This window comes from Lynx canadensis, chromosome D1, assembly GCF_007474595.2.
Source record: "Lynx canadensis isolate LIC74 chromosome D1, mLynCan4.pri.v2, whole genome shotgun sequence".
Lineage (NCBI taxonomy): Eukaryota > Metazoa > Chordata > Mammalia > Carnivora > Felidae > Lynx > Lynx canadensis.
This window is the reverse complement of record NC_044312.2, coordinates 101090156-101107863: the sequence shown is the minus strand read 5'-3', so window position 1 is coordinate 101107863 and position 17708 is coordinate 101090156. Positions and strand designations below refer to the sequence as shown.

General features: G+C 38.2%; 2 protein-coding genes across 2 annotated transcripts; both read right to left on the bottom strand.

The window, feature by feature from the left end:
- Positions 1-398: 398 nt before the first annotated feature.
- LOC115525837 (olfactory receptor 4P4-like) lies at positions 399-1334 on the bottom strand. Its single transcript, XM_030333227.1, has one exon. The coding sequence runs from the start codon at positions 1332-1334 to the stop codon at positions 399-401; it is 936 nt and encodes a 311-aa protein (XP_030189087.1).
- Positions 1335-14964: 13630 nt separating this feature from the next.
- Positions 14965-15894, bottom strand: LOC115526169 (olfactory receptor 4P4-like). Its single transcript, XM_030333652.1, has one exon. The coding sequence runs from the start codon at positions 15892-15894 to the stop codon at positions 14965-14967; it is 930 nt and encodes a 309-aa protein (XP_030189512.1).
- Positions 15895-17708: the final 1814 nt, after the last annotated feature.

Below are 17708 nucleotides of genomic sequence, written 5' to 3'. Positions count from 1 at the left end.
CAGTTTCTCTCTCTGTCCCTCCCCACTACTTGTGCATTCTCTCTCTGTCTCTCTCTCTGTCTCTCTCTCTGTCTCTCTCTCTCTCTCTCCATAAATAAATAAATAAATAAAGCATTAAAAATAAAAAACAATATATAAAATTTTATTTGAGAGAGAGAGAGAGAGAGAGCAGGGCGGGGGGGAGGGGCAAGAATCCCAAACAGGCTCCACGCTGTCAATGCTGAGCCTGATGCGGGGCTCAAACTCATGAACTGTGGGTCATGACCTGAGCCAAAACCAAGAGTCAGATGATTAACCGAATCAGCCACCCAGGCTCCACCCAGAAATATTTCTTAGCTTTTCTAGTTACATCAAGCCCTTTTCATTTATAAAGATGCTTAGCTGTATGTTTCCTCGGATTAATTTTGTGCTTCTTTCGAAAATAATGTTTGACACCAAACTTTTCTCATCGCGCTTTTCATCTCTGTATTTCTCAGGGTGTAGATTAAGGGATTGAACATAGGAGCGATGATGGTGTAAAACAGAGCGAATATTTTGTCCTGGGGGAACGTAGTCGGAGGTCGAAGGTAGGCAAAGATTGAAGGCCCAAAAAATAAGATGACCACAGTGATATGAGACCCACAGGTGGAGAGGGCTTTGTGTCTTCCCTCGGCGGAACGATGTCTTAGACTAAACAATATAATGACATAAGAAACAAATAAGACAACGAAGGTCACTAAAGCGACCAGACCTGAATTGGCAACCACAAGGACACCAGTGATGTAGGTATCAGTACAGGCAACTTTCAACAAAGGCAAGATGTCACAAAAATAGTGATCAATCTCATTAGGTCCACAAAATGGCAACTGGATGGTCATCGATAATTGAGGAAGAGAATGGAGAGCCCCACCAGCCCAAGCAGCCAAGACTAGAAGATTGCATCTTGTCCTGTTCATGATAAGCAGGTAGTGGAGAGGTTTACAGATAGCCACGTAGCGATCAAAGGCCATGACTGTGAGGACAAAGACCTCGGTACTCCCAAAGAAGTGCATAGCAAAGACCTGGAACATGCAATTACCGTAGGAGATCGTTTTTGTCCCCCCTCGTAGGTCAGCAATGAATTTGGGTGTAACACTAGAGGTATAGCAGATGTCCATACAGGATAAGTGGCTGAGGAAATAGTACATGGGTTGGTGGAAAAGAGGGCTGCATCGAATGGAGACGAGGATCAGCAGGTTTCCTGCCAACAGGGCAACATAACAGAATAAGAAGAGCACAAAGCAAACTATTTGTACGTTCTGGTCATACGAAAGTCCTAGAAGAACGAATTCTGAGGTGTTTCTCTGGCTCTCCATATACTTGAGTTTGCTGTATGTGACACTGAAATGAATTAGGTATCTGAAGGAAAGAAAACATAAATTTGTTGGACACAGTATGAACACAATGATATAAAATTTACTAAGTAGCTTGACATGAATATAATATTAATATTAATTATTCTCAATTTATTAAATTAAGCTGTCTTATCATTTTCATTAAGTCTTTTAGTCTATAAAAGTATTGCAGAATAATTCTATATTGGGGATAATGGAAATAATGATGTATTTTTCTCAATCTTACTGGTAATGATTTTTAAATATTTAAATATTTTAAAAATTAAAAACTATTTATCATTGTTAATTACATTATATGTAGCAAAGAAGAGTTTTAAAAATGAGCTTAAGTCAAAATGCTTTGCTGCATGTATTTTAAATGTGTGTGCTTATAACTGAGGTCCACTTTCCTATTTTTATCATTTTTTGGTCAAATTCCCTGACTTATCTGGCACTGAATCCTCAGGAAATGCCAATATACCAGACCGAATTGCTAAACTTAATTTGTTTAAAGCACACTCTTTTTTTGCTATGTGACCAAACATTGCCAATGGGTCATACTAAACCAATGGAATGCTGTTATTTTAGAAAGAAAAGAACAGTGAAAAAGTATACAAGAAAACAAGAATGTCAACTAATGGCTGAAAATTGTGGAAAATATTTAGCAATTTCATTCCTTTTTCTATTTACATTTCATGTGTTAAAGACAATTTTAAAGATACAAATACTGTTCGTGATAACAAACATTAAAGATTGGATAAAATCATTAAATTGCCCAATTTTGGGGGTTCCTGGGTGGCTCAGTTGAGTGTCCTTTGGGCTCATGTCATGACCCTAGGGTTGTGGGATCGAGCCTTGCATCGGGCTCTGTGCTCAGTGTGGAGCCTGCTAAGATTCTCTTTTTCTCCCTCTGCCTCTCTCCCCTGTTCTCTCTCTCTCTCTCAGGAAATAAATAAATAAATAAAATAAGTTGCCCAAGTACTTTTGAATGGTGCACACGTCATGGCTCTTGTATTTGAATCTTTTATATCTGATACACAATTTTAAGACATTATTTAATCAGTACAAAACTAGTCAAGAACTGAGAGAGAATGTACTTCCAGGAATTATCTTCCTCATTGATGAGGAATTCTCTGTCCCCAGTGGGTTTGGACAGCTAGTGCACCGTCTACATTTCTCCAGACCTGATATGACAGTCATATCTGAGCCATCAAGTGTCTATTTAAAACAAAACAAAACAAGAGAATGCTTTTGTAGCAAAGTTATATAGAAACCATCAACTCTAGGGATTCTCAAAATCTGTATCTATGCATTTTATAGTTTTGGAGACTATTATATATACACATACATATATACACATATATGTGCAGTATATCTCTACAGATATAGATTTAGATACAGATGATATAGATATATATTCTTTTTAAGAAAGAGACATTTAGGAAATGGTCCTTACTGTAGGACAGCAATTCTGTTTTAAATTGTTATTCAAAACTCTAACTTCATGAAAGAGTAATTTTTAGTTTGTTCCTACTTTTTTTGAAAATAATTATCAGTTACAGAGTATTCAGCAGTTCACCTTTCCTAAAGAGCATTGACAAGTTTTAGGAAGGTAGAGTTCATTGACCTAAATCTACTCATGGCAATTGATGTTGATTCTTTGATAATGAAGTGGAAACAATGTGAATTTTTCAGATACATTTATTTACCTGAAATGATTTGATTTAAAAATAATTATTATACAACAAGACTGCAAACAGTTTAAAGGCAGAATTCACCTGACCAATCCAAATCTCTGAATTTATATAGAAAAGACTCAGATCAAGAGAATCTAAGCATTTCTCAGGATGTGAAAGTAATACACTGGAGATGTGGGCAGACAGAAATCCTGATTCTCCCTCAATCTGGGGCTAATTTCATGGGGACAACTGAGAGGGACGCGATGGATGTCATAAAGGGCAGCAGTGAAAATACCATTTTGAATCCTTATCTGGGTAGAAAAGAATATGCAAGATGGGTTAACAGACAGCCAGTCTGTCTTTCTTTTATGTAAATAAAGATATATGGACTATTTAATATACATGTTTTTGCAATTCTCTCATTTTTAATCATTTTGAAACAATTTCCATTCAGTTTTAACAACATGTAAATTGCTTAAATTAGGATTCTTCTTTGTTTCTAAATCATCAATGGCATTTAATCCACAATAGTTCTTAATATGTATCTCATCCTGTAATCTGATGCAACATTAGACATGGTCGCTGCAGTGAGAATATGTAAAAGGGAAACGTCAGGAGAGGAGAGTTATTGTCATAAAAACATTTTGATCACAGAGATATTAAGGACCCCTCTTATGTAAAAACTAAAGTTACAGTTGATGAATAAAGAACTTCAGCCAACCATTGTACAAACGGTTAGAACAGTAACTACAGAGAAACAGGTGAAAACATTGAGGTGCCTTCAATAACCTGACCAGGGGGATCCTTGAGAGAATCCCTTCATCTCTTTAAACTTCATCTTACTCATTTTACAATTAAGATATCATGACATAATTCAGAATTTTAATGAGGAATAAATGAGGCAATACGAAATAGCCCATGACACGCGTGGTTCAAAACATTCATCTTTCTTTTACAAACTTCCTTCTCTGAGTGATTAGTTTAGAACCACAGAAAGTGTCAGGCACACATATGCAACCAAGGCCAGTGGGAAAATTTAAAAAAAAAATCATAACAATGATTTAATAACTGATGAGGTAAACCTGAATTTCAACAGTCTGCTAGGGAAAACATTTAGGTTAGTTTAATGGCAGATTGGTCCTCTTAGGGAATGTTTAACCCCAATCCTTAGCCTGATTTTTTTACACTATAAAAGTATAGTTAGGGGCATCTGGGTGACTCAGTCTATTAAGTGTCTGACTTCGGCTCAGGTCATGATCGCACAGTTCCTGGCTTGAGTTCATATTTTCTCTTAGTGTAACAGAATGTAGCATGAACTTACCTTCGTTGACTCGGATGAAACTAGTCTATTCTAGGATGGCAAGTGTTTTGAAATACAGGAAATTCTTCATTATTGTAGATATTCAAGCATAAGCAAGGCTGTATCTTAACCGCAATATGGAGGATTGTAGACAAGCCCAAGAATGGGGCACAAGGAAATTCACTGCCAACTTGAAAATGTTTTAATTTTCCTTAACTAGAACTTTGTTTATAAATAATGCATAACTAAAACTAACGTATGCTAAACCATTTTTATCGTAACCAAATTATCACACACTGCGAAAGAAGTTACAGTCTTCAAAATGAAATTATATGGAATACGAGCATATAAATAGTTAAGCACATGGTTGGCGGGACCCTAGCAAACCCACATGACATGGGTAACTCCCTAACCATCGGATCTCAGTGGCTGTCAGGTTGGTTTTAGGCTACATTAGGAAGAATTCCACCCCCAGATACTCCATCTGCCAAATCATCCCTAGTATCAAAATCTGGAATAAAATGAAGAGAATGCTAAGTCAGTAATTTCAATACATCCAGATTAATTCTTTGCAAATACTTTGGAAATCTCAATATGACTTAAACCTTCGACAGGTTTACAACGGACTTCAAACATTTACTGAAACTATCCGTGATGAAGAAATGTATTGCTTTGTCCCAGGAAAGCAGGCTAGGAATTTTGAAGGATGATTTCGGATCTCAATGCTAGCTCACTTAAAAAAAAAACAAAAATTCTTTTTAAGTATTTTTTAATTCTTGCAAAAGCTAACAAGAGTGTTTAGGTCCTGAAAATCATCTATTTTATACCTATTCCTGAAGAAAATTTCATTGGGAAAAATAGAATGTAAACCTAAGTGACAGCACAGATATTCATAATTCGTGGAAAGTTGTAAATAATTACATTCCCAAAGGCATTTCTAAACAGATTCTGGCCAAGTATTGCTAAACCACTGTCCAGAGTAATGTCCCTGATTCTCCTGGGTGTTTTTCCATCTTTGCATTAACTTGCCTCAGGCACCATTTCTCTGGAGACCCAAAAAGGCCATAGAGCAGTTCAAGAAACTGTTCTGTATTCATCCAGCTTTCTGAATAATCAGAGGGAAACCAGGGTAGCCTGTAGCAGTATTTGGTTAGCTTCCAGGAAAAATGTGAGACGAAATAGAGCCAAGAGAATCACACGCAAGCATTTGTAGTCCAAATGCGAGCCATTATCAAGATCTTATGCGAGTAGAATAGACAGATCAATAAAATCAATGACCAGCAATATCAGAACTGGTGAAAAACTATTTCTTTTTCTTTTAAGTTTATGTATTTTGAGAGACAGAGACCACATGCATGAGTGAGCAGGAGAGGGACAGAGAGAGGGAGAGAGAGAATCCCAAGCAGGCTCCCAATGGTCAGCATAGAGCCCAGTGCAGGGCTCAAATTCATGAACTGTGAGATCATGACCTGAGCCGAAGTCAAGATTCAGATGCTTAGCTGACTTAGCCATCCAGGCACCCTGCAAAACTATTTCTTGTTCAGGACTAACATTGTTGGAATAGACGGTTGGATGATGGGAGGCAAAAAGAAGGAAAGATAAAACAAGAAATATTTCTTTCCCCATGAACTTGGAAGGTAGGAGAAGAAGAAAGAAAGAAAGAAAGAAAGAAAGAAGAGGGGAGGGGAGGGAAGGGAAGGGAAGGGAAGAAAGGAAAGGAAAGGAAAGGAAAGGAAAGGAAAGGAAAGGAAAGGAAAGGAAAGGAAAGGAAAGGAAAGGAAAGGAAAAAAAAAAAAAGAAAAAACAATTCAGAGGAGGGAAGCATTCAAATACAGCAAAGCATTCATTCTTCACCAGAGTTCTCTCTTCTGTCACTGAGTATTCAGTAGTTGCTTAGACTCCATTTCATCAGCCCATATTGAGTTTAATTAGTCTCTACCTCTCTACCATATACAAATCTACACCTAAAATTTTCTCTTGTATTGAAAATGTCAGGAAAAATCAGGCGTCTGGGTGGCTCAGTCAGTTAAGCCTCTGACTTCAGCTCAGGTCATGATCTCACAGTTCATGAGTTTGAGCCCCGCATCTGACTTTCTGCTGTCAGCACAGAGCTGCTTTGGATCCTCTGTCTTCCTCTCTCTCTGCCCCTCCCCAGCTCACTCTCACCCTCTCTCTCTCTCTCTCTCTCTCAAAATTAAATAAACATAAAAAAACAAACAAAAAAAAAAAAAAAAACGAAAAAGCCTTGGTTGGTTCAACTTACCTTAAATTCATTAAATTATCTAATGTTTCCACTAATGCATATTTTGACATAAGTATTATTACTTCTATTATGCAAATAAGAACACAGAAGAGTCTAGCAGTTAAATGCCTAGTTCAAATAGCCAGTCAGCAACAGAAGCAAGAAAATGGATATGTGTAAATGTAACACTTGCTTCCAGGCTTGAAAGTTTAGTATCCTGAGAGATATGAAGATTGTAACTGAAGGGTTTCAGGACAGGTGTCCCAGAGCATACCCCTTTGACATGTGGATTGTTTCGAGCTGAAAAGAATCAGGCCCAAAGGATTGAAGAGGAGTTTTTTCTTCCCCACTTACTGCCCTGGAGAATTTAGACAGAGGGTCTGGTCTGGTCTATGAAGAGAGCTAACTACAAGGAGTCTATGAAGGAGATAACTACAAGGTCTATGAAGGAGATAACTACAAAGAGTGTGGGGTGGGCTTGGTAAACAGGGGGACTCTGCAGGGCCTCCTGGTTCAAATTCCCCTCAGTGGCCCATTAAATCCCTACCCCCTTCTCCATAGCTTAGGATAGCATATAAACCTATCAGGGACCTCATTTCTTTGGGGTTCCCATACATATGAAATTAAAATTTGTTTTTCTCCTGTTAATTTGTCTCGTGTCCATTTAATTGTTAGACCAGCCAGAGAATGGAAAAGGGAAGAAGGGAGAAGTGTTTTATCCCCTATGTAGTGCTCAAGCACAGCGGTTATCAAAGGCAGATGACTTACGGATCGCCCACTCCAACATTAAGCCCCATGTTGACCAAGCTTTACTCAAGCTGGCCTGTATCAGTCCCCAGAGAAGATAGCTGGTCACATCTCTAATACCCTCCCCTAAGAGACACGCACAAGGACTCCGGTTGGAGACATATACAGGTGTTCCATTAACATCCTCAAATCTTGAATTCGCCCCCCGGTCATAAATTCACCCATGCTGAAAAAGTTTTGATCATGATGAGGTGCATTTTATCTTTATTTAATGCGGACCACACTGTTGACACTTTATTTTTTTTGTTTCTGTATTTATTTATTAAAGTTTATTTATATTTATTTTGAGGCAGTGTGTGCAAGCGAGGAAGAGGCAGAGAGAGAAGGAGGGAGAGAGAATCCCAAGCAGGCTGTGCACTGACAGACATGGGATTCAAACCCACAAACCGTTAGATCATGACCTGAGCCAAAATCAAGAGTCTGATGCTCCATTGACTCAACCGCTCTGGTGTCTCTATTGATGCTATATTTAAAATTTTTTTTTCTGGGGCGCCTGGGTGGCTCAGTTGGTTAAGTGTCCGACTTAGGCTCAGATCATGATCTCACGGTTTATGAGTTCAAGCCCCATGTAGGGCTCTGCGCCGACAGCTCGGAGCGTGGAGCTGCTTCAGATTCTGTGTCTCCCTCTCTCTCTGCCCCTCCCCTGCTCCTACTCTGCCCCTCTCTGCCTCTCAAAAATAAATAAACATAAAATTTTTTAAAATTATTTTTCTAAGCAAAGATCACAAATACCTTGCCTCATGTTTTACTCTAAGTATTTTATGCATTCACATTCTACGTCTTGGTCTATGATTCATTTGGAAATAAATTTTTACGAGCTGTGATACATGTTTTTTGTGGGACTGTTGCTGTTGGCACATATGAATGTCCAACACTTCACTTCCATTTGTGGTGAAGACTATGTTTTCTCCACGAAATTGCCTACAGACCTCCAATGAGAATTAGCTGACCAGTATGTGCATGTCTATTTCGGACTCTCTGGTCCAGCCCGTTGACAGGATTGTCTATCTTCGTGAAAACAACACGCCGTTTTGAACACAGCAGCTCTATAATACACCTCGAAATGAGATAGTGTAAGTGCTCCAGATTTGTTCTTTTTGCAGTTGTGTGAGTTCATCTTCGTTACATTTCTATATACATTTTAGACCACCTTGGAAAAAGAATGAATACATTCCCGTTCACATTTTATATGGGGTTGCTGGAATCTAAAGATCTATTTGGAGATAATTCACATCTAAATGGTATTGAGTCATCTGGCCCATGAACACAATATTTCTTTCTATTTATTAAGTTCTTCCTATATTCTCAACATAGTTTTTAGTTTTCGGTATGTGTCTTGCCCCTCTCTTGTCACATTCTTCCTTAGGTACATTGTATATTTGAGGCTGTTGGAGAAGGAATTTTAAAAATCCAATTTCTGTTTGGTAGTTTCCAGTACAAACCGTGCAACTGATGTTATATATCGATCTTATATGTCACAACCAGGCTAAGCTCACATTAAAAAGAAAGTCTCTCATGTTGCATAAGAGCAGTGGAACTGACAGTTTTCATCATGAAACAATTGTATATATAGAAAATTCTGAGAAACGGAGCACCTGGGTGGCTCAGTTGGTTAAGTGTCTGACTTCTGCTCAGGTCGTAATCTCACGGTTCGTGGGTTTGAGCCCCACATCCGGCTCTGTGCTGACACCTCAGAGCCTGGAGCCTGCTTCGGATTCTGTGTCTCCCTCTCTCTCTGCCCCTCCCCCACTCAAACTCTGTCTCTCTCTCTCTCTCTCTCTCTTTCTCTCAAAAATTAATAAGCATTTTAAAAAATTTAAAAAAATATAAGGAATGTATAGAAAAGCTATCATAATTTAGCAGTATCAGAGAAATGCTGGACAGATGGAATTAGTTTAGATATATTCAATTCTGTTTTACTTTTGTGAAAAATACTTTTATGAAAAGAATTTGTGGAGAATAAGAATTATTTTTCTTTAATGTTAAGTAGAATTCACCACCAAAGTTTTCTGGATGGGTGTATGAAGATAATACAATAAATTCAACTACTTTGAGATGCAAATGAACTATTGAGCATATGTATCTTTATTTTTTAAAGACCCTGGGTAGTTTATATCATTTCAAGAATGTTTTCCTTCAATCTAAAGTGTTGAACTTATTGGCCTTATTATGATCACCGTACCTTTTATTATCCCTTTAAAAACCTGTAGAATATGTTTGGATGTAAATTTTAAAAAACAAAAAATAACATAAAATAAAACAAAAAACCTGGAGAATGTGTACTGATATCACCTCTCTTATTGAAAACAACTATGTGCGCTTCTTGTTTTGTTTCTTAAATTCCACATATGAGTGAAATGATACGGTACTTGTCTTTCTCTGACTTATTTCACTTAGTGTAATATTCTAGAGAGAGATAGAGGCAAAATAAGAAATAGACTCTTAACTATAGAGAACAAACTGATGGTTACCAGAGGAGACGTGGATGGGGTGGGGGGCGGGGGAAATAAGTGGTGGGGATCAAGGAGTGCACTTGTGTTGAGCACTGGCTATTTTATGGAAATGTTGAAACCACTCGGCTGTATATCAGAAACTTACATTACACCATATGTTAGCTAACTGGAACTTGAATAAAAACTTTAAGAAAAACTGTGTGGTAACCACTAAGCCTTATAAATATCTCAGGAATTGAGATCCAGGAAACTAACAACAAATTAAATCCAAACAAAATAGAAATCATGATATAATACACTAAGGGAAGAAATCAGTGACATTGCTAAAATTCTAACTAACTCATATGGAGAATAGCAAAAAACTGCTGAAGGTTAGTTCTCTAAAAGAATGAATAAAATTCAGAAAATGCCATCAAGATCAATTAAGAGCAAAGAGAAAGAGAAAACGCAGATTACTAATATGAAGAATGGGACATTGCTGAAAATTAGGGTTAATTTGTACAAAATCTTTGAAATACATGTTGACGGTATCTACTCAAGCGAATTATAAGCTACTCTCCAGCAATTCCGCCTCTAGATATTTGCGTAATATACCATAACACTGCATGACTAGCACCAAGTTATTGTCAGATATAGATGGAACTTCATTAGAAATGGATTCAGACCTGGTCTTTGGAAGCAATATATTGCATGAGCATCTAGCTCACATATAAAGCACCAGACCTTGCTTGTCATGCATTTCAAAGAGCCAACGACCAAATTAAGCTCCAGAATGGAAAAATAAATCATACTTGCCATTAAAAGTGAGATTATGGAGCTGTTTCAGAGTCAGAAACCAAGAGCTCTGAGGCCAGACTTCTTACAACATGTGCCCATTTGGATAAGACACATGGGGTAGGAACCTCAGAAAACTGGACAGGGCGGGCATTCTGGTCTCTCAAGTGCCTACTAGGCCTGGTGACTATTGCCTGAAACCTCTCCAGTTGGATTCAGAGGTGAATTCAAGTATAACTTGCTTATTTGGATAGATTGAAGGAAGAGCTTACGGAAAGCATATTTGCACAAGGACTAAGAAGCAGCTTGACAAAGAATTAGTTAGAAACAAAGAAGGAGCTCTCAAGACAGTATTAAAATAGTAATAAAACTTTTTCATTTGGAAAACAAGAAATATATTTATGTAAAACACATGTAGTGTAAAAGCTACGGTCAAATCACTATACACGTTATCTCATAAATTTACCATAGAGTTTAAAATATTGGTGGGGGAGAGCTAAATAATATTACTGAAAGTAAAACATTGTAGATAAAGCATCTGATGAGCATAATATGCTAACAGTGCTTGAGAATCCAAACAGAAAATGTTGCACGTGCATGAAGAGACCAATGGCCGACCTTGAGGATATTTAGTAAATGGAGAAGACCATCAAAAGGCTTCCAAGGTGTTTCCTCCCTTCTAGGAAAAAAGTCAGGGTACCCTCTTGTTCCTCAGAAAACAAGTTCCAGTCAAGACCATAGTTACCCTCACAGAGAAAATCACCAACGTTGCCACCTGCCTTCAGCTGGAGAGACAACCAGGAAGCATCGGTGTTTCTTTTACTAACTTAATGATTAAGAATAGAACTTTTGCCGCTGTTAATAGACTGGCAAGGAGCACAGGTTTTAAAAACTTGAAACTTCAGACTCAGAAAGTCTGGATACAACCTCTTACCAGTCACACAGTTCATCACCTCTAAAGGTGATATTATAGGTGATTATAGGATATTTATTATATCCCAGGAGTTAAACTAGGAATATCATGTCAATTACATTCAAAATCACACAGTTAGCCTGTCCTACCCAGGTCTTGCTAATTGATACCTTAAGTTCCTGGCCACCACAATGCACCTGGCACATCACATCCTCTCAGAGTCACCTGCATGTGAGAACTTATTCTAATAATTGAGGCTCTAATATATGAACTGGACAGAAATGTGAAGGCCCAAAGCCAAACACAGACTTTCCATGCTTCTCTGACACCTTTAGCTGCTAGACCAGTTGTTATTGTGGTGGCTGCAATTCAGATTGTGGTTCATTGGACAGTAAAAAATATCAGAACTTGAAGTAAAATATGACTATTTCATACACTTTCAGATGCAGCTGCTCGTCTAAGAAATATTTATGGTAAAATCCAAATTCTCTGGAAAAGTTGATGATTTGGGTACAGAGTAAAGGATGAAGGATTTGAAATTGATGGCTTTGATATATTTATTTTATGTGACGCCATGATCATGAGGGTCTCCCTGGTGTTGACAAGAATACTAGAAGAGTCTAGAAGTATCTAAATCAGCCCTCACAATGGATGCCTGAAGACAAATATGTGGTTGAGAAGGGATAAAGGATTAGGAGAGAGTGCTGGGATGGGAAATCACATAAAACTATGTCACCCGCAGCTAGATGGGGCCACCAGTCTTTCTCTTAGGCCTCTTGCAAGATATCAAGCTTCTTCCAGCCTGGTGTTTTCTGATAACACTGAGGCTTAAAGAAAGAGCCCATGTAACATAACTGTTTCCTAACTGATTAGAGATATTCCTTTAATTAAAGATGAATTTTTAAATTAGCAATAAATTCCTTTGTAAATGGATAGAGTCTACCTCACAAGTTGATTAGTAATTTAATTTGTTGTGTTTTGTTTTTTGGATTTTTATATAATATCATCAGATTTTGCCAATGATATTTTGTGGACCTTTGGAAAAAGAGAAGAAAATATGATAGTAAAAGATTTTTTGTTTTGTTTTGTTGCATAGCATGCTTTCTGATGGGGTGGGAAATTCCCTGACCTGTCCTCAAGAACTCCAAGAATCTCCAAACAGTACATGCACAGACACAATCATCATACACTCACATGCACAGACGTATGCACACACAGGCACGTGACATTTGTATACTAAAAAAAAAAAATTCCAAAACCCCTTTGGACAGATTCTACATTAAACCATCAACTTGTCAAAGCTCATTTCCTATGGAAGGGACAGAACTTTTTCCCATCATATTCCAGAGGCTTGCATGGCTCTGGGAGGAAAAAAAAAAAAAAATACTAGTTACATCTGTGAAAGTTTCTAAGAGTTCAAGTATCAAAAGAGTGGTGCCAGCCACTAAGCCAATCACTATTACCTTCATGATTTCCCTTGGATTTTGCTTTGGCTCTGGGGTAGGAATATTTGAATCAAGGAAACTTTGTGTGGAAGCATTGTAATCATTCTGCTGAGAAAAGACAAGTCTCTGGGCAGTGAGAGATGTCCAGACAAATACGAATGGAAGCACAGAGCTGAGATTGGGTTATGTCATTCAATGGACAAAGAGGTAAACAATAATTAGGAGAGAAGTCCTCCTTCATGAAGAAAATAAATAAGTAAAAATATTCTAGGGGCACGTGGGTATCTCTCTTAAGCTCCCAACTCCTGATTTCGGCTCAGGTCATGATCTCACGGTTTGTGAGTTCAAACCCTGCATCAGGCTCCATGCTATCAGCTTGGGATTCCTTCTCTCTCTGCCCCTTGCCTTCTCTAATTCTCTCTGTCTCTCCCTCTTTCTCAAAAATAAAAAAAATAAACTTTAAAAAATACAAAAAATAAATAAGTAAAAATATTTTAAAGTTATGGTAGACTGCTGAATTTCGTTATATCCCTAATAGGTACATGGCACTATACGTTAAATCTTAAGGCTTTTTGATACTATTTATTTTGTTATTAATGCATGATTGTTCATGACAAAAGGAGAAGCTCTAGATATGTAAGAACAATACTTGCAATCAAATAAAAAAAAAGATATTACCCTGAATTTACTTCAATTCAATTACTTTGTTTACCATTTTAATTTGTGCCAAGTTTATTGTTAGAAAAAAAGAAAAGGGTGCTTGCGTGGTTGAGCATTCAACTCTGGATTTCGGCTCAGATCATACCAAGGTCATGGGATCGAGTCCTGTGATGGGCTTTGCGCTGAGCATGAAGCCTACTTAAAAGTGTCTCTCTCTCTCTCCCTGTGCCCCTCTCCCCTACTCACACACTATCTCACGCTCTCTCTCTCTCTCTCAAATTAAAAAAAAAGCAAAGAAAAAAGGAAGATAAAAAACTAAAGATATACCACATACTCTTCCTGCTCAAACTAGAAAAAAACGCAGTCCACACGAAGAAGCCACTAGTATAGGACATAGGATTATTTGAAACAGAGAAAACATACTGCTGAATAGGAACAAAAGAACAGCGCAGAAATCCGGTCTGTTGGATCTGCAAAATCTTCCCGAATAAGAAAACATTAAGTATGTGAATTATACGCAAGACATGGACCTTCGAGCATGGGGGTGGGGAATTCCGAGCAGAAGAAGAGCTGAAATACAGCCATAGAGCTGATAGATTTCAGAGTATGTTTGGAGAATATAGATGGACCCAGTGTAGGTGGATGAAAGCATCCGAACAAAGGGACATACAGGAGGAAAGGCAGGGAAAGAGGGAAGTGCATAACTTGAGTTTTCATTACACCTTATGCCAGGCTAAAGCTTGCTTCACATGTGTTGGTCTAAATGATATTACACCTTCATGAGGTATAATATTACCCCATTTCATAGACACTTTGAAAATGCCACTTAAATAATTAAAGCAAATTGCCAAGACCCAGAAACAGTATGTCACCCATTTCTCCTTGACCCAAAACCTGTCATTGTAACATCGTACTTTCTCCCAATGTTGTAACCTCTGATATTAGCAAGTCAGACCAGGTCCAATTTGGGAAGATTTATGATAAACAAGTGAGAAGTTTGGATTTTATTCCAAGGAATATAAGATTCCATATATATATATATATATATATATATATATATATATATATTTGGAGCTAGCAGTGATAGGATCAGAGATGTGGTGTAGAAGGGCACCTCTTAAATTCCTCAAATCCAAGTGCTTACGTCTGGAACTAATTGGACACTTTAAAGTGCAGACTGCAATGTGGAATTACACAGTGACTTGTGTCTTTGGCTCATATGATGTCAGAAATCATTCAGCCCAGCTCCCTCAAAGAAACCTTATATGCCTTCTATAACATCTCAAATGATAAAATCTCTGGGCACACAGGATTGAAAGCATAATGAATATGACCTGATTTACTTGCATTCTGAATGTGCCATTTTAGACCACACCTTCTGCATGGCGGTTTTCATCTCCGTGTTTCTCAGTGTATAGATGAGAGGATTCAGCATGGGGGCAATCACAGTGTAAAACACGGAGATTTCCTTATCCTTGTTCTCACTCCCTGCAGGTAAAACGTAAGTATAGATACAGGGCACAAAGAATAAAACCACCACCATTACGTGAGAGCTGCAGGTGGAGAGAGCTTTGCGTCGCCCTGCGGAGGAGCGGGTCCTAAGGTTATATAATATGAGTATGTAAGAAGCCACCAGGACAAGAAAAATGACAACCACCACCATCCCTGAATTAGCAATCACTAAGATACTAACAACACGAATGTCTCTGCACACCAGTTTCAAAAGAGGCTTCACATCACATATGTAGTGATCTATCTGATTAGGACCACAGAAAGGTAAGTTGAGTACCATGAGCAACAGAGCAATGGAGTGCCAAAAACCCACAGCCCAGGCCGTGAAGATCAACAGGTTACACCTCTGCCGGTTCATGACGACCGTGTAGTGCAGGGGCTTGACAATGGCAACATAGCGGTCAAAAGCCATGGACACCAAGATGAATATCTCCACACCCCCCAGCAAGTGGGCAGCGAAGAGCTGGGTCATACAGTTGTTATAGGAAATGTTTTTTCTTGCAGCGCCTAAGTCCCTGATTAGCCTGGGGACCACGGTGGAGGTGTAGCAGAGATCCATGAGGGAAAGGTGACAGAGAAAGTAGTACATCGGCTGTTCGATTAGATGGCTGCAGGTGATTGTGAGCAAGATGATGACGTTGCCCATTAAGACAGCCAGGTAACAGAGCAGGAACCAGAAAAAGAACAGGAGCTCCATTTGCTTATTTCCCCACAGACCCATGAAAACAAATTCTGTGACGTTGTTCTGATTTTCCATGAGGTTGAGGTAGGTCCAGGGACACAATGGAAGTTTAATTCATCTGAAATGATACAGAACATACGACACGTTTAAGAGTACTTTTTTGGAGGATATTTACACTGAAAAATATGTAGGTCACAAAGGAACTATTGCATTTAATCTTTGAAATCCCTCTGGTTTGATGCCATTATTATATTTCAAATGATACTTAATGAGAGCATACTTTATGCTGGGAGGTTTTACAAACATTTTGCATGCATTTAATTCGTAATCTCCAAAGAGATACTATTCTGATACTCATTTGACAAGTGGGGGAACAAAAATGGGTGGGTTTGGATAATAATACCAATTCTTTCAGATATTAAGTAGCAACCTAAGGTATGATCCTGTATCTGATGCTAAGTTGTATGCTCTTGAGAGCTATGCTACATTATCCACTGACCAAATGGACTTCCGTCTATTTTCCACCTCCTTAAATAGTATGTTTTTTTTTCATCTCTAGCATTAACACACAAATAACTGTAAGTAATCCCCTCCCCTTCTCTATGCCACATATAATAATTTATAAAATCCCAACCTAACACCACATTCTGCGCATTGAGTGGAATTAATATTCTTCAAATGAAAGCAAAATCAAGGTTCTTAATTGTAGCAGATAAATAACCTGAATTCATTGAGAACAAATCCAGTGACTCTCCTTCTTGGCAGTTCGGTCAAGAGTCAGGACATGGAGATACAGAAAATAGGTATGTGGAAACACTATTTGGGCATCTGAAAACAGGAACACGGGTTCTTGTTATAGAAAAGCTTTCCCTTTTTCCTAATCATTCTAAATACACATTTCAGAGGTTGCTGTTAACATGTTAGAAACACTGAGGACAGGTAGTTGTTGTCTGGTACATACTGAAGAACCCAGTGTGATTAAAGAATGTCCTGCATATTTAGCGATGCGTTTAGAACAGTGCAACCACTTAGACGCAGTAGACCCAGGAGCAGAGAGTGAATATGTGGAAACATCACCTTTTACCCATAACCAAGCATCCTCCACAGCAAAATCATGATTTGCCTAAAAGACTATTGATGTCTCGGAATGACTTTAATGGTACCAACGGCGGAACAATATGATGTAGTGGACAGATCCCTCATCTAATGATCATGAAGGTGAGCATGCAGGCTCCCGTGTCTTGTTAACTGTTTTTTGTTCACACTGAGCAATCCATTCTCCCTGATCCTCCCCCTTCAGCTGGTACGTGGGACTAAAACTTCTGGATCCAAGAGCAAAATGAAGTCCATTTAAGAATATACAATAGAAGGCCTTATCATTCCAACTTGTCAGGTCCACAGAAGAGTACCCCCAACAATGTTTGAAGAGGAACAAATGGTTTGTTTATATGGAAGAATATGATCAGTTAAAGGACATATAGAAATCCCAGAGTAGGTTTTCATTAAAGTTGTAGAATAAGAACTAGAGAATCAAAACCGTAGAAAATGCAACTTTCGGTTTAGAATGTTTGCCGACATTGGCATAAGCCTCAACATCTAACAGATGGTCCAGTGCTTCTCAACCTACAATGCTTAAATATCAATTGTAAAAATAGAGATCAGTATAGAAAAAGATCCTTCCAAGCAGCTCCCATAAACTCTGTGCCGGGAATCTTCTGGGGAAAAAAAAAAAAAATGAATTCGTAAAATCTCCCTGTGCCTGTTTCTTTCCTTTCCCTTCCCATTTTCTCTCTCCTTCTCACTCTCAAAATATCAACTATACTCACCCTTAGTGTACTCACCCTTCTTCTTGTGATGATAGGAGATGATAAAATGCCTACACGATGAGA